General features: G+C 39.3%; 1 protein-coding gene across 1 annotated transcript; it reads left to right on the top strand.

Annotated features, from left to right (window-relative positions):
- The first annotated feature begins 276 nt into the window (after positions 1-276).
- Positions 277-18,253, top strand: LOC139732702 (BAG family molecular chaperone regulator 1-like). Its single transcript, XM_071643554.1, has 6 exons — positions 277-333; positions 11,658-11,771; positions 12,706-12,788; positions 13,893-14,006; positions 15,090-15,197; positions 17,656-18,253. The coding sequence occupies exons 1-6, from the start codon at positions 288-290 to the stop codon at positions 17,785-17,787; spliced, it is 597 nt and encodes a 198-aa protein (XP_071499655.1). The 5' UTR covers positions 277-287; the 3' UTR covers positions 17,788-18,253.
- Positions 18,254-22,335: the final 4,082 nt, after the last annotated feature.

Raw genomic sequence — 22,335 nt, 5'->3', positions numbered from 1 at the left:
ACATTTTGTAGATATATGCATAATAAAATGATAATATAGGGAGATGTCCACAGAATTGGATTTGGAAGCATTTTACATCTCCGCTCCCTGGCGGCACTGGCAATCCGCACGTGTGTACCGCAGAACTCTGTGTAAGAGTTCTGTGGTGTGTACTCGGACGTGTATGGTACGTGCGACGTACGTGCATGCGTGGTCCCGTGTGTGCATTTATACGTGCGGCATTCCGTGAACCAAAGAGGCGCCCTTTTATTTATCTTTGCCGTGAACTGTGTGAGTGTGAGTTCGACATGGAAAGCGAGGAAAACGAAGTTGTACGGCTGTCTGTCTCTCATGGTATGGCTATGATTGTGATAGTTAGATGATATATCAATACTTGTGAATATTTTTTCTCTTCACTAGACTCTACCTTGGCCAACTTTTTAGTTTTCAGAGTTAATAACAAAGACTGCGAGCTACTTGTAGTCCCATCTATAGGAATTTTTGTGGGGCATACACTTAACTCCGGATGATTATCAGATTTTTACGTATGAACAACTGTAAATTGATTACACTTAGTGCAAAATTTCAGAATTTGTAGAGATTGGGGTGAGGAATAAGGGTGTTTGGGGTGTTTCAAAATTTATAACAAACCACAATGAACAAGGGTGGTGACGATGGCAGCATAGGCGCCTAGGAAGCAAAATTTAGCCCGACCAGACGCTGAGTGTTACTAAAATTTACTTAGCATACGCGGTGCGAATATACAGCGAGTGAGCGACGACTGCATGGTGCAACTGGGCTGTGTATAGTTACCTAGGAAGTAGATAGGCCGAGGAATTCTGCTCTGTTTATTACTAAATTTATTAATTAGCGTCTGCGTCTAAGTTGGGTTCTATTTTACAACCAATTTAACAACAGTGTGCGATTATTAACAATTAACACTTAGGATGTCTGATAACAGATGTACAATCCTTATTTGAATATGAATTGTCCTAGACTCCTACAAATTTTTTATTACTGCTACTTGTACCAGGGCTGCCAACGCTGGAAACTAGTTGAGAGTGAGACTCCCATAGGCCAATGCTATAATTTAGGAGTACAAATGAGTGAGATCAATAGAAATGCATGCAAATGAAATAAAGTTTTAGAGTGAGAAAGGACCAAAATGTGTGAGTCTCACGCTCAATGTGCTATGGGATGTGATCGCAGGAACACACGTCTCTCTGGTGCTCCCAAAAATTTTTATATTTTCTCACTATTTACATGTTTCAAGTCACTAATTTGAGTAAACCTCATTGAAAATATTAATGACTGGCCACCTAGACTTATTCTGAATGAAAATTTGTCATTCCTGGATGCATATTTTACAATCTTTTTCTTATGATTCGCGGGTATTCATCAAGACTTGTGCAGCCATCTTAAAAAAGCCAACCTGGCTCAGTCCCACATATGCAATTTCTATGTTTGCATGAGACATGGCATGACAGAACGAAACTTCCAAGACAGAATGCGGTGATGTATACAGTATATGAATTATTGTTATCGACGTGATTTTGTTTATGACAAGCCATCTGGAATTATTTAGTTGTTTGATAAACAGACTTTGCTAGATGCATGCTGTCTACAAAACCGAACTTCCAAGATAAAAAATGTGGTGATGACTGAGACTTTTGAATGTGGTACGTGATACTGCGATAGTGATCAGTGATCACGTTGATATTTGGATGATGCAAAGGTTACAAACTCTGGAAGCATCGCTCACACCTACCAACCGCAATCTAAGCGTGCAGGCCTTAAAACCAAGACTCGTCGTCGGAGTAATATTTTTTGTTAGAAGAGTTTCAGATCTTGATTTTCACTGACGTGATAAATTGCTGTTTGATATTTCGTGGATTCCGCAAGCTTATTTTTTCATTGCTTTGTGGTGATAGTGCATTCATTAGTAGCCCATACAACGTTTCTCGATACCCTTTACGCGTTATTAAGACGAATCATGTTCAACTCTCAGGTACTAGCTGGGCTCCTCTTTATGCCCATTGTCATGACGAACATTATGAACCATGAGCAACTCGTTACCCCAAACTCGAGTGAGACAGAAGGGAAAACTTTAGACTTCGACCCTGATCTACGTCATCCAGCTGTTTGTTTCTCGAAAAGAAGTCTTCACATAACTTACAAATTTCTCCAAGCCTCATGGATGACATCTATGTCAAGCCTTACCCATTCTAGATTTAGACCTGAACCCAACAAGAACTCTGTGTTAATGTATCTTGCAGTACTTTTAATCATTCAATCTCATGACACGGAAATCAACCCAGGCCCACGCACTCCTAAATTCCCATGCGGAGTCTGCAAGAAAGCCGTCCGCTGGTCAAAAACAAGGACAGCAGTTGCTTGTGACAAATGCGATACTTGGTACCACACAGACTGCATGGGAATGACATCAGAATCTTACGAGAGGGTCAACAAATCCAACGTTACCTGGATATGCATGGTCTGCGACAGCCCTAACCATTCACTTTCTCTTCTCGACTCGTACATCAGTGAATCTGACAATAACTTCCAAGCGTTACTAGATGAAGGAGATTCACCTGCTAATCGTACAGATGCCAGTACGTCATTACCTTGTAATGACTCAGACCTACCAGCCACTCCACCCTCCATCTCGAGCAACACCACACAGGCTTCTCCAAACTCAGAGATCAACCCTGGACCTCCTGTACACCAATCCTCTCCAGTGATCAAAAAAGGCAGAAGAAGAAAGAATGTTGCAAAGCCATTGAAGGTCCTCTCAGTCAACCTGCAAAGCTTGAGCGCCAAAAGAGAAGCCTTTTGGGAAGCAGTTGATGCAAGTCAACCCGATGTCATTGTTGCAAATGAAACTTGGCTGAAGCCTTCGCTACTTAATGCCGAAATGATGCCGCCAGGTTATAACCCACCCATCAGAAAAGATCGTCCCGATGGATATGGAGGTGTACTGCTTGCCACCAAAAAGGATTTAATCGACTGTAAGATTCAAATTGTCAATGACTGTGAACTTGTTGCATCCAAAATACAAGTTTATGGTCAGCAACCGCTCATCATCATCTCTGTTTACCGACCACCAAAAAATGACTTAACCTATGCACAAACAATGTGCGAGTCTATCCGACAAGTGGTTCTTAGTAACCCTTCTGCTGTAGTGTGGGTCAGCGGAGACCTGAATCTTCCTGATATCAACTGGAACTCATCATCAATAATTGGTCACCAGTACACAAGCGTCATCAACAATCAATTTTTGTCCACTTTCAGTGATATTGGATTGACTCAGATTGTCAATTTTCCAACAAGGAATGATAAGACTCTAGATGTGTTCCTCACAAACAGGCCTGCTCTTGTAAGCAAATGTGTGCCCATTCCAGGAGTAAGCGACCATGACATGGTTCTAACACTATCTGATGTCCGTGCCAAAAGGCAGAAACCAATCCGCCGTAACATCTTCTTGTGGAAGAAGGCTGACATGGACAAAATCAAGTCAGAAACTAGAACCTTTTGCGACAACTACTTGGAGGCAAATACAGTCAGAACAGACATTGATAATCTTTGGAGTCAGATATCGACTGAACTGCACAGGATCATCAACACTATGGTCCCCTCCAAACTATCATCAGCACGTTATAGTCAACCATGGATAAACCAAAATCTTAAGTCACTCTCCAGAAGGAAAGGGCGAGCCTACAAGAAGGCTCGTAGGTCAAAGAAGATTAAGGACTGGACTCGCTACAAAAACCTCAAAAAACTAATGCAACGCGAATGCAGATCTGCATACCACACTTACATCAGTGACATGCTATGCGAAGAGGAAGGCAAGCCAAAGAAATTTTGGTCATACATCAAAAGCAGAAGGTGCGAAAACTCTGGAGTTGCTCCTCTAATGAAAGATGGCTTTCTTCAGACTGAACCTGCTGCAAAAGCCAACCTGCTGAATGAACAATTTACATCAGTTTTCACCCAGGAGACCACATCTGACCTGCCAGACCTTGGAGAGAGCCCACATCCAACAGTTCCTGTCTTTTCTGTTGACAAGGAAGGGGTAAGGAAGCTTCTAAGCAAACTCAAGCCCCACTCTGCCAGTGGTCCAGACGGTCTACCAGCCTATCTCCTCAAAGAAGTGGCAGATGAACTATCCCCTGCTATGACACTCCTCTTCAATGCCACACTCCACCAAGGAAAGATCCCGCAAGAATGGAAATCAGCATATGTCACACCAATCTATAAAAAGGGGGACAAACACAGACCGGAAAATTATAGGCCCATATCTCTGACATCTATCATCTGTAAAGTTGTTGAACATATAATACACAGCCAGATTATCTGCCACCTTGATAACCACAAGCTTCTTTCTGATTGCCAGTTTGGCTTTAGGAAGAAACGTTCGTGTGAGTCACAGCTCTTGGTAACTGTTCACGATCTTGCCACTGGACTTAAAGATAAAAAACAGATGGATGCCATCCTGCTCGACTTCTCCAAAGCTTTTGATCGAGTACCACATGAGCGCCTTCTTCAAAAGCTTCATTTCTACGGAATCAGGGGACAGATCCTACATTGGATCAGGGACTTCCTCACAGGGCGTACACAGCAGGTCATACTAGAAGGGACTAAAAGCAACATCACACATGTAACATCTGGTGTTCCTCAAGGCACTGTCCTTGGACCCTTGCTCTTTCTGGTGTTCATCAATGACCTCCCAGAGTGTGTCTCTTCAAATATCCGCCTGTATGCTGACGATGCCCTGTTATACCGTACAATTGACTCACCTACAGACATTGACATTCTTCACAGAGATCTTGCTAACATACAGGAATGGGAGAGGAAGTGGCAAATGACCTTCAACACGGAGAAGTGTGAAGTGTTCAGGATATCAAACAAAAGGAAGAATATCGTAGGAGATATCCAGTACTCAATCCATGGAAAAGCACTCCGCACTGTTGATGAAGCGAAATATCTCGGAGTCACACTTCATCGCAATCTTAGCTGGAAACCACACATACAAAATATCTGTAAGAAGAGTAATAGTACACTTGGTTTTCTTCAGCGCAATCTGAGGAGGTGTCCGTCCAACATCAAGGAACAAGCTTATAAGACATATGTCCGCCCAACGCTTGAATACTCCTCCTCAGTTTGGGATCCCCACACCAAAGAACTCATATCTGATATAGAAATGGTCCAACGACGTGCAGCAAGATTTGTGACGGCTGACTACAACCAACAAAGTAGCGTGGCTCTAATGTTACACAATCTTCACTGGCAGTCTCTACAGGAGCGTCGTGCGCACAACAAGGCCATCATATTATACAAGATCATCAACGGCCTTATTGCTATCCCTGCTTCCCCACCATATCTGTATCATTCATCAGACCTGACCAGAGGCCACCACACCCAACTCCGGCAACATCACTGCAGAATCCTCTCTTATCAACACAGTTTCTTCCCAAGTGTTGTTTGCATCTGGAACGGCCTTCCCACAGCTGTGGTTTCAGCTCCGTCTCTCGAGACCTTTCGGAGCAGTTTGAAACCACTTACACTCCGATAACCCTCATACTAAGGAGGTTTTTTTTACTTGCACCATTAACTTTATCTTGCACCAGATGTTATGTTTGTTCCTGTAGTCACACCTATAGCACCCAGTACGACAATACTCTTTGAGAGTGATGTACTTATTGGAAGAAGAAGAAGAGAGTTGGCAGCCCTGTGGTACGCGTACTGGTAATATTAATATAATAGTAAATAGTGGCCATAAATTTTCATGATTTTGTAGAAAAGTGTGGATTAGGCCTAGGTCATAGGTAGGTCCACTAATAACCCTATATATCAAAATTAAAAGGGCGGCAGTGTACTGTTGACACTGGGTTTCGCAAATTTCGTTTAGGGCCTAGGATGTGTTTTGTTGATAGGGTCTAGATGTCTAGGCCTTTGTTGCAGTGTGTTGCAATATTTACATTTTTTTTTAATAGTTTTATTGAATATGCTATTTAGTTAATGATGACTTTCAGACCTTTATAGTCGCAGAAGTCTACCCAAGGCTGTAATTCTTTATTTCCCTGATAGGCCCATTCTCAGTAAAAGTGTGCAAATACGGAATTTTGGTGTCGCCGACATTCCATGACCGTTTGCGGTTCCCTGAAACCTGGGTCAATCCACGTCAAATCATCCAATTTTCAGAAAAGTTGTCACCCGACCCCCTCCGATTTTCTTTAAAATCGCACCAAATGTTCCCCAAAGTGTCTGACGGAAAATCCCAAAATATTTTGCCCCAAGGTCAATTGGTTGCTAAGATACAGCCTCACATAGCAACCAATGCGCATTCCAAAATATTAGTTAAAAGAAAATCATGCATTTTTGATTGATTGTGGTAGCATGGATATTTATGCAAAAGTGTTCATTATCTGGAAATTGAGAGAACTTTATAGTCTTTGCAAGAAAAACTGACTGTGAAGCGAAATTGACTTTTCGTTAACTTGCACGAGATCATCGAAAATGGTGTTAAATGTTAATTTCGAAAATTTTAATGCATATTTAGAGGCTAATATCTTCCACATTTCATCACGTTAGGTTCTAAAATATTATGCTGTTGAAGGCTTTGACTTGCTCAGTAATTCTGAAAAAAATCAGCGGATTCGTGCCCACAGTTTTTACGGAGAGCGCCCTCAAAGTTGACAAAAATGAAAAATGTGCCAAATTCAAGGTCACGGATCACCCTTCGTCCCACCTAGGAATGGCATCAATATTTCTGTATTGATAGACATTTACCTATATTATCTTGGGTTACCAAAGAAATTTTGCTACCGAAATGTTCAATGGTAAATTTACCCCACTGAAAATGGTCGTAAACGGCCAAATTCCCATGAAATATCACATATTGGGTTTAGAGGACATTTCAAATGTCCATGCTTTCAAGATGAAAAGCCCTAGCCCTGTGATATTTCCTGTAGGGGTAGTCTGTTATACATATTTTAGTAATATATACCACAAAACACTTTTATTACATAATAATGACCTTGAAATTTAACCCAAAATTTGATAAAAACAATTAGCTGCTCTATTTTCCTCATTGCACTGCATGTAATATGTGTTTTGAAAGACTTTTCACAGAGCAATATTTCAAGAATTATGAAAGCTGACAGTCTACCATATTAAGGTTCTAAACTATTTGTGCTCTTCTTTCAGATTTAGTATCAATTTGATCATGAATGCTATACCCTTGACCTTGAAGTGCTTCTAAAAATAGCTGTAAATTTGTTAACTACAAATTACACACACGAGAGGTGTTTTATGGCATAACATACTAGTGATTCTTTGACAAACACAAAAGTTTTTATGGTGTAAATGTTATATACCGGATTAAATCTATAGGTTCTTGCAAGATGTGTTACAATTCATTACTTTGTTCTGACAATGACCCTGAATTTATGACCTTCAAAATCAGGAGAAATGCCTATTCCTGCCCATAAACACCTGTTATGGACATTGCGCCCAACACATAAGATTCTTATTCTAGCCTGTGAAATGCACGTTAAAAGCACTGAGAGTCTTCTTTTTGGGGGGATTTGTTCTGTAACTTATGACAACTTCCAAAATCATTTCCATTCTTATGTATTTTCTTGTTTTTTGAAAATTTGTTATGTATTTCTTTGTTTTTTATTTTCTACAGCATTTGTGTTTTTTTTTATTGGAAATTGTCATAGCCCACTTTATCTACCATAATTTGAATAGAATTAATCAATCAAAGTGATAGGTAGTAAAAATGGTCAAGTTTTTATGAGTTTCACCACAAAGCACTGTTTTCCATAGGAAATGCACACAAAATCACAAAATATTACTGTCCCTTTTGTGATTGAAATTGCGGGTCATTGTCAGAACAAAGTAATTTATTGTAACATACTTGCAAGCACGTATAGATTAATTCCAGTATACAACAATTACACTATAAAAACTTTTGTGTTTGTGAAAGAATCACAAGTATATCATGCCATAAAAATACCTGTCATGTGTGTAATTTGTAGTTAACAAATTTACAGCTATTTTTAGAAGCACTTCAAGGTCAAGGGTATGACATTCATGATCAAATTGATACTAAATCTGAAAGAAGAGCACAAATAGTTTAGAGCCTTAATATGGTAGGCTGTCAGCTTTCATAATTCTTGAAATATTGCTCTGTGAAAAGTCTTTCAAAACGCATATTACATGCAGTGCAATGAGGAAAATGGAGCAGCCAATTGTTTTTATCAAATTTTGGGTTAAATTTCAAGGTCATTATTATGTAATAAAAGTGTTTTGTGGTATATATTACTAAAATATGTATAACAGACTACCCCTACAGGAAATATCACAGGGCTAGGGCTTTTCATCTTGAAAGCATGGACATTTGAAATGTCCTCTAAACCCAATATGTGATATTTCATGGGAATTTGGCCGTTTACGACCATTTTCAGTGGGGTAAATTTACCATTGAACATTTCGGTAGCAAAATTTCTTTGGTAATCCAAGATAATATAGATAAATGTCTATCAATACACAAAAATTGATGCCATTCCTAGGTGGGATGAAGGGTGATCCGTGACCTTGAATTTGGCACATTTTTCACTTTTGTCAACTTTGAGGGCGCTCTCCGTAAAAACTGTTGGCACGAATCCGCTGATTTTTTTCAGAATTACTGAGCAAGTCAAAGCCTTCAACAGCATAATATTTTAGAACCTAAGGTGATAAAATGTGGAAGATATTAGCCTCTAAATATGCATTAAAATTTTCGAAATTAATATTTAACACCATTTTCGGTGACCTCGTGCACGTTAACGAAAAGTAAATTTCGCGTCACAGTCAGTTTTTCTTGCAAAGACTATAAAGTTCTCTCAATTTCCAGATAATGAACACCTTTGCATAAATATCCATGCTACCACAATCAATCAAAAATGCATAATTTTCTTTTAACTAATATTTTGGAATGCGCATTGGTTGCTATGTGAGGCTGTATCTTAGCAACCAATTGACCTTGGGGCAAAATATTTTGGGATTTTCCGTCAGACACTTCGGGGAACATTTGGTGCGATTTTAAAGAAAATCGGAGGGGGTCGGGTGACAAGCACTGGATGATTTGACATGGATTGACCCACCTATTAGATACTATTTAAATGTTTATAATATATCACGAGGACATTATTTGTTAAAAATAAACACGATCAAATGCGGTTGTCTGCCTTTTTGTATAAAATTTTGCTGTTAAACTTCGTTAAGACCCCCAAAAACGCAGTGTCGCCGGCTATTTTAGAATTATGTTTTATTGCTCCTCTCCGTCCACAAACACACTTTCCAAATATCATTTGCATTGACGATAAGCAAATCATATGTGCTAACCACAATACTCGAAAAGTTCCAAAATTTTTATTGACTTCTTTTTTATAGCCTTTTGAAACCTGTCGCCAAATTCACCGCCAGATACGTTACCGGTTTCTTTAGTGTTACAGCATTGCGAAAATAACAAGACTATGCACTGACCCTGAGTATATGAAACCCTGAGGATATACTTCATACATTGCAAGTACTTAGATTTTTTGTGCAGCAGCTTTTTTTTTAGAATACGGTACAATGTTTGAAATATCGGTTTTCTACATTTTTATTTGGACAGATACGTTACATACATTTCACACCACCCACTGCGACAGATATTGCAATGTCAGACAAATTGTATATTATACGCTGCTCCTCGGAATGACGCATCGATTCAACATTAAAGTTTAGTACAAGTGAGAAATATTCGGTAGATATCGCTCTCATAATATCATGATCGACCATATACGTTACCACAGATACGTTACCGCAGATACGTGACCGAATTTTGTTCATTAGTCTTGTGCTTCCAGGGGATCAAATCTTGTCAAAATTCATCCCTTCACATTACATGCTTCGTTTTGTTGGACCTCAGGATTACATTCTTACACCAAAAGGACAGGAAGTTGAAAAAGAGCAGCACTTCCACATGATTTTTCTTTCTGCGTCAGTGTCTCACAACTTAATGCCAAGTTTTCCGACAGATACGTTACCACATAATCAAAATGCTGAAAAAGAATTGTACATGTTTTGACAAACAAATCTTTGTGTGTTCACAAATTCCAAAGTTCTAATCTATAAAACCCAGCCACTTTCATATTCTATGCAACAACTTTTAACATTTATTTTACAAGACGAAGCTATGATTCAGCATAGCAGTTTTTTGCTTTTCAGATTTAGCAGATACGTTACGTATTATTCAGGGCACCCACGGTGACAAATAATGTTATGTAAAACAAAGTGTTCATAAAACAATTCTGCATAGAATGACGCTTCTATGAAAAATTAAAGTTATGTTCAAATGAAGAATATTCAGTAGATATTGCTCTGTAACTTCACCGACGGATTCATTTACGGTACGCCAGATACGTTACCTAACTTTGAAAGAGTAAAAAGTAGTTATGAAAAGCTTCCGAGAAAAGTTTCAGTGTTCTGTTGCATATTTATTCTAGTGTTTTTCAACATATGAAAAACTACTCAAGATTCATTGATAAGTTGAACAATTATTTATTCATTTTCATTAAAAGGGGTGAGCCAAATACGTTACCATAGATAAAACAACTTTTTAGTATATCGAGTTCATAGAGACTGTACCTACTTCCTTCTAAGTGCCTGCAAAAATATATTTTTTAAACCTTGTTTGCATTATCCATCAAAACTTAATGAATATTTATAGTCAGATGGATAAATACATTCAAACGTAAGATGAGAATATTCTGTGAATGAAGAACTCAGCTCTCATATTTAGGGCTCTTTTCCACTACATTTCATAGTTGAACTATTACGTACAATGTTTAAAATTGTTAATTTGGGCTTACATCATTCATTTTTACATCAATTCATAAAGTAAATAACTAAACAGGTGATATTTATTAATTCATACACAACTAAAATTATTAGTTATATTTTACCAGATACGTTACCAAAGGCAATTCGATGTTTTTCAATAGTTATTTCCCCAGGAAAGCAATTCATATTTGTTTCCTGTGCAAATTCCAGATCGGATCGTTCCCTTTGCATGATTTGTGGCATTCAGAACTTTATTTGTTGGTGAAATTTGTTAAAAATACAAAGTGAATCTTAAGGTTATATTTTATTTCAGCAAAAAACATATTTCAACCTACCACACAGAAATAATTTCTACCAACTAGCAAGGGATGACAACGTCTTTACCTCTTGAAAAATCCCAATATCTTTAGGGGGGACAGATGTCTTTTCCTGAACAGAAATTGGATCAAAACAGTAAATTTAATTCACAGTTAGGAGTCCATTACAACATGTAAATTTGCGGTAACGTATCTGATTGGTGATCAAAAATCATATATGATGCTCTATTTCAATTCAATTTTACTCAATGAATGGCCATCATTTAGAATGTTCCACTTTTTGTTTCGTATTTGACCGGTTTTGAAGTTACCAAAAACACATCTTTGAATGTATTACTTTGTGGTCGATTTTTCGGTTTTACTCCCGTGGAATTGAACACTTAATCTGAGAATGGCCCGATATTGTTTGTTTACGTGTTTGTTTGTTTTTTTGTTTTTATTTTCTTTATACAATCCCCAAGCTCACCCTTGTGCTCAACATTTTTATAGGGCCAGACAAATACAATGTGGAGCTGCCATTAACAACTGTGGTGAGACAATTATCCCAGAGACTGGAAGAGCTCACGGGAGTGCCCACGGGAGGACAAAAGTTGATTCACAGGGGTAAGACGGAAAAGCCACATAGGGTGTGATGATACCTTCAAATGGATGACCTTATAGCTTAAAAACTGGTTAGTGTACTATATACATTTGTTTTACAAACCCTTGTACAATGTACTACCAAGTAAAATCAAAACAAAACATTCGTTTTTTTAGGAGACCTTCAGATGATTTTTAGACTTTTACATTTGAACAGCTGTAAATTAGGTGAGTACAGAGTTTCAGAATTGATAGTGATTGGGATGAGAAATTAGAATGTTTCCAAAATTTGTAACAAATTACAATGAACAAGAATGATCACATGGCAGCCTCATCATAAGAATGCATGAGTTGGGGCTCAAGGAAACAGAACAAAAGAAGAAGGCATGCCTAGATTCTACACAGGTGAACTTGTCAAGCAAGCGGTATTGTAATGATATTACACTGCTACATTTCTGAGGCTCCTATATTTGTCACCAACACTGTTTGGTGTAATTTGTTTACGATTTTTCAAAATATTGATTTCTCTGCTCAAGGACCACAATAAATTCCACAAATCTACGCGTGGAGTGGTCAATTTATGTACTACATAATGCCAAAATTATGAAAATTATAGTGAATGCCGCTTTAAGAGAGGTAATGTATTTTGAGAATAGCCTTTTGCCATGATAGGACATCTTGCTTTTCATTATTGATTAAGGATAATTGTCTATATGTGATGTCATCTTATAAATCTGATTCCCTGTAAGTGTATATATATGTTGATGATTAGATTGCCAAACAAAATTATAAAAAAAATCACTGAGAAACAGTACTCCAGATCCTTCATTGTAAATCATGGATCTTTTAAAGTTGTGACGTTGAGCTGAATTCATTGAGAGGGTTTTTGTTTGTTTGTTTGTTGCTTTTTTTTTCTTTTTGCATGGAATCGATGATTTTTGTACTCCTTTCTTCCAAGGTAAACATTTGCAGGATCCAGAGCAGACACTGAAGGCCGCTGGGCTGAAGCAGGGGAGTAGGCTGATGCTTATTGGCAAAAAAGTAAGCAGGAATAACAAATCATCACTGGGGGACAAGACCTCGTATCTACAAAATGACAAATGTTCTTAAGAGCAAAAAAACATGGCAGCCAAAGCTTTATAAATATCAAATGGGATAGCCTCTCCTTTGACATGCCATGGTAGCTTCATTTGGGGGATTAAAAACAGCTAGGATTTGGGTGGGACATCACTTTATTTTTATTTATTTATTTTTTTTTATAATTGATTGTCTCCCCATTGATACAAAAAAGTCATTTTCCCAAATATTTGAGATACAAGGTCTTGTCTCCCCAGCGACAAAATACTGTAAAACGAGAAATTTTCGCGTGCATTTTAATTTCGCGAATTTCGCGAGCGCCAAAATTCGCGAAATTAAAATGCACGCGAAAGTTTTTGTCTACACTACATGCATTGAACGCCAGTGGCAATTCGCGAAAATTTCATGCCGCGAAAAAGGCTGTCGGCTCCAATTCGCAAAAATTTCATGCCGCGAATATATCATGTTTTACAGTAGCAGTATGGTCCAGTTGTGATTTCTGGCACAAGTATCATGCACAGATTTTGCTACAACATCCTTTAAAGAATAAGGCACAAAATAGTGGCCGACATTGGAAGTCCACGCAGTGACAAATATGATGTGCCCTGCATTCTTATACGTTGACATACTACCATCTCAGGATTTTCTATTTTTCCCCCTTTCTTCATTCAGCATGCTCCAGTTTCAAGTTTTGGACCACTCTGATGAATTATATTTGTATGGTTGGCCAGTGGTGTAAAATGTTCAATGGAAGAAGAGACAACAACTGCAATTTTTAACTGTCCAGTTCATAAATCAAGTCATTCAATATGTCCTTTTTTAAGCCTTCCACTCTATGCAATGTATTTCAGAATGTATGTCAGAATATGATTGTAATCCTATGTGTTTTGCTTTCAGAGGAAGATCTTGATTGTGATCTTTTTTGTTGTTGCGTTTTTTTAAATCAAACTGCTAATGCTTCTGTGTTCGTTTATGGAGAGTGTTATGTGATATGATTGCATCTAGTATTAGATTTGTGTGTGTTTGTGTGCAATATTTGCATCAAGTCACATTTATCATCCAAAACAGACCAATCCAGAGGAAGATGAGAACTACAAGGCGATCGTTGAGGTGGAGAAGAAGTCGGAAGCTGTCACCAAGCGGCAGACAGAGATCAAAGAGGAGGTGGATGGTGTTCAGCAGGTAAATATATCCTTTTTTTTCATTCCTATGCAGTTCTCAAATCCAAGTATAGCATATTTCTATCATAATGAACATGGATATAATGAAATTCTTGTTGCAATCAAGTAAAAATTGTGGTCCCAAAGTAGTGATCTTTATACTGTGCACTCCGAATATAGCGAACACAATTATAACAAAGTTCGGGTTACAATGATGTAAAAATTCAGACTGCAGCATTATCAGCTCTATATATGTTGTTAATTGTGTATGTGTTCAGTTAAAACAAGATGTCGCTATAACAAAAGAAACTACCGGTCCCGAGGACTTTGTTATAATGGGAGTCCACTGTATCCTTTTATACTTTGTTGTTCAGCTAAAATGAAAGAAAACTGCCGATCCCGAGGACTTTTTTACGGTGAGAGTCACCTGATTACACATTCCTGAAGAATCAAATATTTTGTATGATCTTACCCTTACATTTGCTGTGAAGCTGGCACAGACAGTAGCATGTCTGCCTACCGATTAAAAAAGGCTTGGGTTTGAGACTCCAAAATGCAAATTGAATCATATTCTGTGTTACTACACTGTATGCCACGCCATTTACCAAGAGAGAAAACACTTTAACCCATTGGTAGAATATAAAATGAAGGTCCTGTAAGACGGCTCTGACATACATAGATCCCACTACTCACACTCTGAAGCGCAAGTTGCAACCGTATGAAATGGATGGTTCCCTTGTAAAATACATTATGACAGAGGTAAATGATAGCAGTTATCACCCAAGCCCAAAACTGCTGAGAAGGGGACTAATGTTCTCTATAAATGTGCATGTAAAGTCTAATTTGGCATTACAGTGGTCTCCTATTATTAACAGATATGGTTATAAAAAAATTCTTGTTACAACAAAGTAAGAGTTCACATCCAAATATTAACATCTATAATATCTTTATATATTTAACTGTTCAGCCACAATGAAAATAATGTCAGTATGATGAAAGAAAACCGCAGGTCCCCAGGGCTTCATTATAACAGGAGTCGTCTGCATTATAATTGCCTTTCCAAGCGTCACTTGACCAATTTGTTTGACTGTATCCATAAATGCAGGGCTACCTTCAGAAGGACCAGGAAAAAGAATCTTTATCAAGACTGGACAAGAGACTAGCTTCCTGCCACGAGGAGTATGTGAGGCTGATAGAAAGACTAGACTCTCTGGTAAGTGTGCACACACCTAAAGTGGGACTGGTATTGGTAGATAATTATCATTGAGACATGTTTTCTCTTTAGTGTTGCTTTGTTGTTTGGATTGTTTTTATTGAAAGAAGACTCAAGTTCTCCAAAAGAGATCAAGTACCCGGCATGTTTTCTGTTTGGTATGAAAAGTGACCCAATTTGTCAGACTTTAGCCCTGTATGCCTCCTTTTTTTTTTCAAATTTGGTGAGGCAGTATTGGGGGAGGGGTTTTACTAAAACTCTAACTAACCCTCTGTGTGCCTTGAGTGCTGATAGGCACAGGAAACCCCTTAGCACTGTGCACATTGTCCAGTGTCAGTGGCACAAAATATGTTAAAGGTTCTTATAGGTGGACAGCATGCCTTGGGGAGGGGGGGGGGGGGGGAGGAGGGGGCACAAAATGAGACAAAAAAACTTTTTCAAGGAATCATGGCTAAAGTCCATATCAGTCCATTTCCAATTTGCAAATGGATCCTTTCAAATTATGAACCTTTACCAGCCACTTCAATAAACTGTCACCAACCACAGCTCACAAGTTAGTATTAATCCTTACTGTGCTTTCTCTGCTAATTGTGGGAACTATTATTGTCAGTGAAGAGAGATTATCTAATCCCACTAATCCCAATTGTGTCACCATGGTCTTCCTGTTACACTGAGGCAGATAGCTACATCCCAGCAGGCTTGGTACTGCACTGTAGTAATCTGCGAATTGCTGGGACTTGAAAAGCCCGAGTAAAGAACAGAAGAAAAAAAAGTTACAATCATAATCAAGTACACTGCTTTTTTTATGCCTCCGCCAACGAAGTGGCCGGAGGCATTATGTTTTCGGGTCGTCCGTACGTACGTACGTCCGTCCCGTTTTGTTTTTGTCGATATCTCAAGAACCGTGTGGTGGTTTTACATCAAACCTGGTATGAGGGTATATCCTGGGGGGATGATACTTTGTTTTGGATTTTAGGGTCACGGGGTCAAAGGTCAAAGGTCACAGCTTATTTTGTGAAAAAAAAGGTTGAAAATTCATGTTTTTCTCCATATCTCTTAAATGGTTCAAGGTATTTTCATGGAACTTAGTATATATGCTTGTTCCAAAGGGCAGTGATTATCTAGGGAAGTTGGGGGTCATGGTTCAAAAGTCAGGGGTCAAAGGTCAAGGTCAACTCCTCAAAATATCACTACTTTCCTTATATTTATGCAGTGCCTGAAGGTTTTTTTTTTTTAAACTTGATGTATGCATGTATTACCCGATATATATTCTGTGGGAATTTTCTTGCCAAAAGGTCAAAAGGTCAAGTGAAAGTGTTGAATTGCACTTTTTCCTCCATATCTCAAAAGTAACTCAAGGTATCATCATGAAACTTACATATTTATGCATGTTCAACCTAACAGTGATTCTCTTTGGAACTGTGAGGTCAAAGGTCAAAGGCCAGTTTTAGATAATGCTATTTTCCCATTTGATACTGAAATTATACTTTTTCTCAATACCTTGAAAATTACTCAATGCATAAACTTATAAAAAGGTCAAAAGTCAAGTAAAAATCATCAGTTCCCCAAATACCTGCACTCTGACATTTTAATCATTCATCCAATTGAACCTAGTTCTAGGAAAGTGAACATTCTGCACATTTGTGGCAAACCTGTCATTTTAATATTTTGCCGTTTATGTGAAACTGTCATCACACATTGTCAGGACATTGTACTATAGACCTATTAGGAGAACCATGCATTATGGTGGAGGCATATCAGTCGCCGTAGCGATATATCTAGTTTAATGTTATTTATGCCATCTACTATGGTGCACTCTGTATGTTTAAAGGTATAATTTACCATTTGCAGATGAAACAAAAACCCAGCATTAGTGCTTTAAAATAGTTCTAAAATGTGAGTTGGAGATAAAAACAACCACTGTAAAAATTTGAATCCGTATAATCGATGTTAAGCGTTGTTCAACACAAAATGTGAACAATGGTTATAATAAAAATGTTTCCAGACTAAACCGTCAACAGTTATGGTTTATTGAGAAATACACTCATATCTTCGTTTGTTTTAGGCTTTATTGCACAAATTTGATATGGTAGGATATTTGCTGATACAACAGACCTACCTACACATCATATGCATGAAATGTGACATCCTGAACATTTTTTAAATCACTGATCCCAAAGGTAAGCAGGACCTTTAACTCTTTGCTCTTGACACAATGCATTTACTTAAATATTTAGTACACAGTGTGCCTACGTGTATCTTGTGCAATGTGGTCGGGGGGGGGGGGGGGGCAAAAAGGGGCATGTGGTGATGTCAGTTACACTGTAACATCATATGTGAAAAATCATGCAAATGGACACATCATTGTCAGTTTTAGCTCATGAGCCGTTGAAATACATATCTAGTAGTCTTTTTTCTTCTTCTTCTCTTTTTGTGTTGTTGTCGTGACTGTTTTCAGGATATGAGCAGCAGTAACCAGGCGATTCGGGGGAAAAGGAAGAGCGTTATCGTGGCTATCCAGAAACACCTTGAGGTGAACGACGTAGTGGACGCCACGATAAAACGCCTGCAGGAGCCCAGTGGCAGTTGATGTCAGTGGACTTACGAAGCCCAAGTGAACTTTATCCGGTGTTAAATCAGGAAATCAGCTGATCACTGTACTGTTCACCCGTTGAGGATGAGCTGACTTTATAACACGCATGTCCCATAGACTGCTGCTGTCGGAGTATACTCCGAACTAGTCTTCAACGGGTTTAAGGAAAAGGAAAGTGCAGTGTTACCATGTTGTAAAGTGTAAAGTATTGATTAATTTTGTGTGTTAATCCCACTTGGAGACCAACTGATAACAACAATGGAGTGGAAGAAACAGACTCAATTTCATTGTATCTACTAGTTATTATGCTTTGTAAGATGGCCGCCCTTTTTCTTGACATCTCCCCTTGTTACTTTGTGGTTGGGAGTTGGGACAATGGAGCACTGTTTCAGCTCAAGCGTCTTTGGTGCTGCAAGCCCCATTAAAATATGTGCAAGGCAGTGTACAGAGCATTCCTGTTATAACGAACACGGTTATAACAAAATTCCGGTTATAATGAAGTAATAATTTGGACCGCAACCTTTTATGCTCTATGTTTTTATTGTTTATTTGTTTGGTTATAAAAGAATTTCGATATAATGAAAGAAAATTGCCAGTCCCGAGGATTTCATTGTAATGAGAGTCCACTGTATTGCTAAAGGTACTGTAAATGTACTTCAGTCTGTATCTAAAGTAGATATCTCATAGTCCACACATGTGTATAATCAAATTGCACAAAAATAACAAGAAATGCTTAGTAGGCCCTACAACTTGTAAAGTATTTCAAAGGGGCTCAGCCCCTCCCCCCCCCCCCCCCCACCCTTTTTTTTTAAACCCCGGAAGTGCATAAGTGGCACAAGAAAGAAATACACTGTAGATAGAAACGTTGGGGTGTGAGAGTGGTAAGGCTTTGTTTTTGTGCTGAAAATCTTTTTTGTTTGTTTGTTTGTTTTTTTTTTGCTTGTCAGCTGAAGAAACCAGGAAGTGGAACGAGAAGTTGCGCTGAAGGTCTTTTATTTTGGGGGCTGGGGATCCCTCTTCAATCTCCTTTTGAGGTATTGCAGCCTTGCGTCTGCTTGTAAGAGATTGTCCGATAGGCATGGATCTTCAGGCCTCCGTGGGAGACCCAGATGGATTTGTGTATTTGGGCTCTGGCTCGCTTGTCTTCGAGGGACTCTCCCACCTTGGTGTCAAGGATGGATCCCCCAAAGTCCATCTGCCAAAATCACACCACTTGCTGCTGAAGTAGCTCGTCTCCATGATGGGTGAAATTCACTCTGAAGTTAGAATTCTTCTTCATAGGGTTGGTAGGGCCAATCAAGGTCCAGCCAAGCGATGACTTTATGGCATGTGGATCTTTCCTTCATTCCTTCCTCTTCCGCCGTTCTTCCAGTACCCAGAAGGCTTCGGGTACGTCACCACCTACCAGCAGCATGACCTTCTTGTTTTCTATGGTAGGGAGTTCTGTCCCTTTGAAGTGTGGCCATTTCTTCACATCCTCACCTCAGTATGCGGCATGCTGCTCTGCGATATCGTTAGTTTTCTCACGGTCCAAACTGAGTCTAATTGTATAGTCTCAGCCTTGCCAATTCCACTCACAGTCATGTCAACTTCAACACTCAGTACTTTGTTGTTCTCTTGATTGATGGTTGTCAGCCCAGGCTCCTTTACTGATGCTTCTAGGCCTTGCATCTTCGCCAGCCTTTCATCACGACAAAGTGACATCGCTTCCCTGGTCAAGAAGCGCCCAGATGGTTACAGTCCTTCTTTCACATTCCTTCATACCTTCACTGGGAGTACTCTGAGACATACTGTGCCTGGTTTTATGGTTGAGAGATTTGTGCCCTTAGGTTGAGGATCATTGTTGTTAGTGCTGGCCCCAGTTTGGTTGTTGACATTTCTGCTGTCTGCAGAAACTGTAGGAGCGTAGGATGCTTCATGCTGCCGCCATTCTTTTTTAACACATCTCTTTGGAGACCTGCTTCCACTCGCGATGTGAGACGATTTCAGACAGTTGTCGCATAGTCGTTTCTTCCTCACTTCGTGAAGCCTTTCTTTGTGCGTCTTGGCTAGGAATCCTTGCACTAGAAAGTCCTGACACAGGTCATTGTCCTGTAAGGCGTTAAAGCACAATGGGCAAATACATTTCAGGGGCTCTCTGTTTTCTGTCTTTGGTTGGCTCTCTTGGAAGCCTTGAGTTGAGAAGGAAGTCAGTCTCTTAGTATTACCACTAAAAAAAAAAAAAAAAAAAATCTTTCACAAATGTGACAAACCACGTAGGGGGTGCTTCTGAAGATAAGTCTAGAGATTGTCATATATTGTCGGTGGGTCCGGCTCCGTGCTAGGGCGCGGCCATGTTGCTTTCGTACTGACCTTGGATTTCAGCTACCGGTACGTAGTTTGTTTCCACACGGCTACTGCAAGCGGTGGGACTACTGTTAGACGTTTTTTTGCTTCTTAGCGGAAGGGGACGATTTGTTAGGAGTGCTTTCCAACTGATGAGTTAATACTTTTGGAGGGTCCATTGTTGAACAAAATAATCCTTACCGCATTAAAAGTCCATTCAAGAATCCTGGGGAATTAATCACTATATCACACAGTGAAATTTTGCTTCAAAGTAAGAGATGAGAAAATCACATTCTGCCCGACAATGCCTGAAGAGCGCCCCCTTAGTATTACCACTTGAAGACCTTCTACCTTTCTTTGCCTGACTAGCATCTCTCATGGACTTAACCTATGTTCTGACCATAGACATTGCCTGCCTCCTGTGAATGTTGTTCAATGAACTCTATGTCATGTGAGAGAATGGGTTCCACTCTTGATCAAAGAATTGACGCTTTGCCCAATCCACTTGCATGTGCATTGGGAGACTTTGTTGTACCTTCAACAGAGTTTGACTACTGTTCAAGTTTGCATTGTGACCAATTTGAATCAAGGTTATTTCACACTTGCAGCACATCTGGCGAGCCAGCTCCACTAGCTTTAATGGCGCCATCATTTGGCCTAATTTGGTTCCTATCCAACAATTCTCTCACCAATGCATGTTTGATCTCGTGTGGTTGCCAATATTGCTCTGCCGGCATCTCCATGGCTTTTGTGTAACCTTTATGAGGTTCCATCAACACACAGTACTTTTGGGGCAAATTATTTGCTTTATAGGGCCCTGGCGTTTTTCTCTCTCTTTTTATCTTCAAAACACAACAACACAATGCTCAATGCTGTTCTTAGCTTTACTTTAGCAAAATTTTACAAGATACACTGTACATCAGTTTTATGTGATCATCTGAAATCTTACTTGCTACGTTGACATGAAAGCTATTCATGAAGTTCCAATATCTGCTTGGATCTCCATCGAACATATATCATATCTTGTTTTGGCATATTCATTGTCATCATCAACATGTTACATAAATGTGTTGTAGAAATGGTTTCATCTTCTGTTTTCTTGTCATCGAGAGATTTCTTATTCATCTTACTCTTGCCAGGCACATTTTCATGCACTACTGGATTGTTAGGTATCAAAATTTTACTTCTACGTTACCACAATCCTATTGTCTCTGTCTGCAGTGACGTTGGCTGAGTTGCATTCATCTGCAATTTCCTGTGCCCATAAAGTGGCTTCGAGTTCAGCATTTTCTTTTGTTGTTGACAGTGTCCATTCCTGCCATGCGCCCTTCAAGTTCGAGCCTTTCTCGATCCAGTTTCTGCCTTTCTCTGAGCTGCTCAAGCTTCTGTTACATGAATCTCTGCTTCGCCCTGGCCTCCTGGAGTTTCAAGCATGGCCGATGCCACGTTTTGAAATGGGGGGGGGGGGGGCAATTTATATTTCTGGTGCCACTTCCAGGTTTCATCAGCTGACAAGGAAAAAAAAAACACACACACACACACAAAAGGCCTTCAGCCGCAACTTCTGCTGCCACTTCTGGGTTTCATCAGCTATTAAACAAGCAACAACAACAACAAAAGCTGCTCCAGTGCTTCATCAGCTAGCAAAAACCACATTCTGTTTTGTTTTGTTTTTTCCTGGTGCAACAGGGTGAAAAAAAGAAAGTGGGTGGGGGGGGGGGGGGGGGCAAAGTGGTTACATCCTATGTATTCCTATGTATTGTGCAAAAAAAGTGGGGGGGGGGGGGGGCGAGCCGCCAATTGCAATAAAAACAATGACAGAAGTATTTCATGAATTGGAATGTTTGTTTATTGTGTTTTGTTTTGTTTTTAAACAGATATTCATGTAACCACATCCAGACATCAGTCTGTTGTCACAGTACAGTGCGCTCCCGTTACAACGAACACGGTTATAACGAAATTTCGTTATAACGAAGTAAATCTTCTGGTCCCAAAATTATCACCATTAAAGTCTATGGTACAAAATTCGCTTATAACGAATACTGTTATAGCGAAATTTCCGTTATAACGAAGTCTTTTCCGGGCGCCACAGACAAAGAAAAACAAAAGAAATGTGCTCCGTTATAACGAAATGCGAATTGCTTTCGAAAATACGTAGCGGAAAGAGCATTTATAACGTCTCTGCATGGGTGAACGCTTCACACCACTGTGTGTTCGCTC

This window comes from Diadema antillarum, unplaced genomic scaffold, assembly GCF_040938485.1.
Source record: "Diadema antillarum isolate AM-2024a unplaced genomic scaffold, OU_Dant_1.0 seq00000443_RagTag, whole genome shotgun sequence".
Classification (NCBI taxonomy): Eukaryota; Metazoa; Echinodermata; class Echinoidea; order Diadematoida; family Diadematidae; genus Diadema; species Diadema antillarum.
The sequence above is the reverse complement of the archived record's forward strand: the minus strand, read 5'-3'. Positions and strand labels throughout refer to the sequence as shown.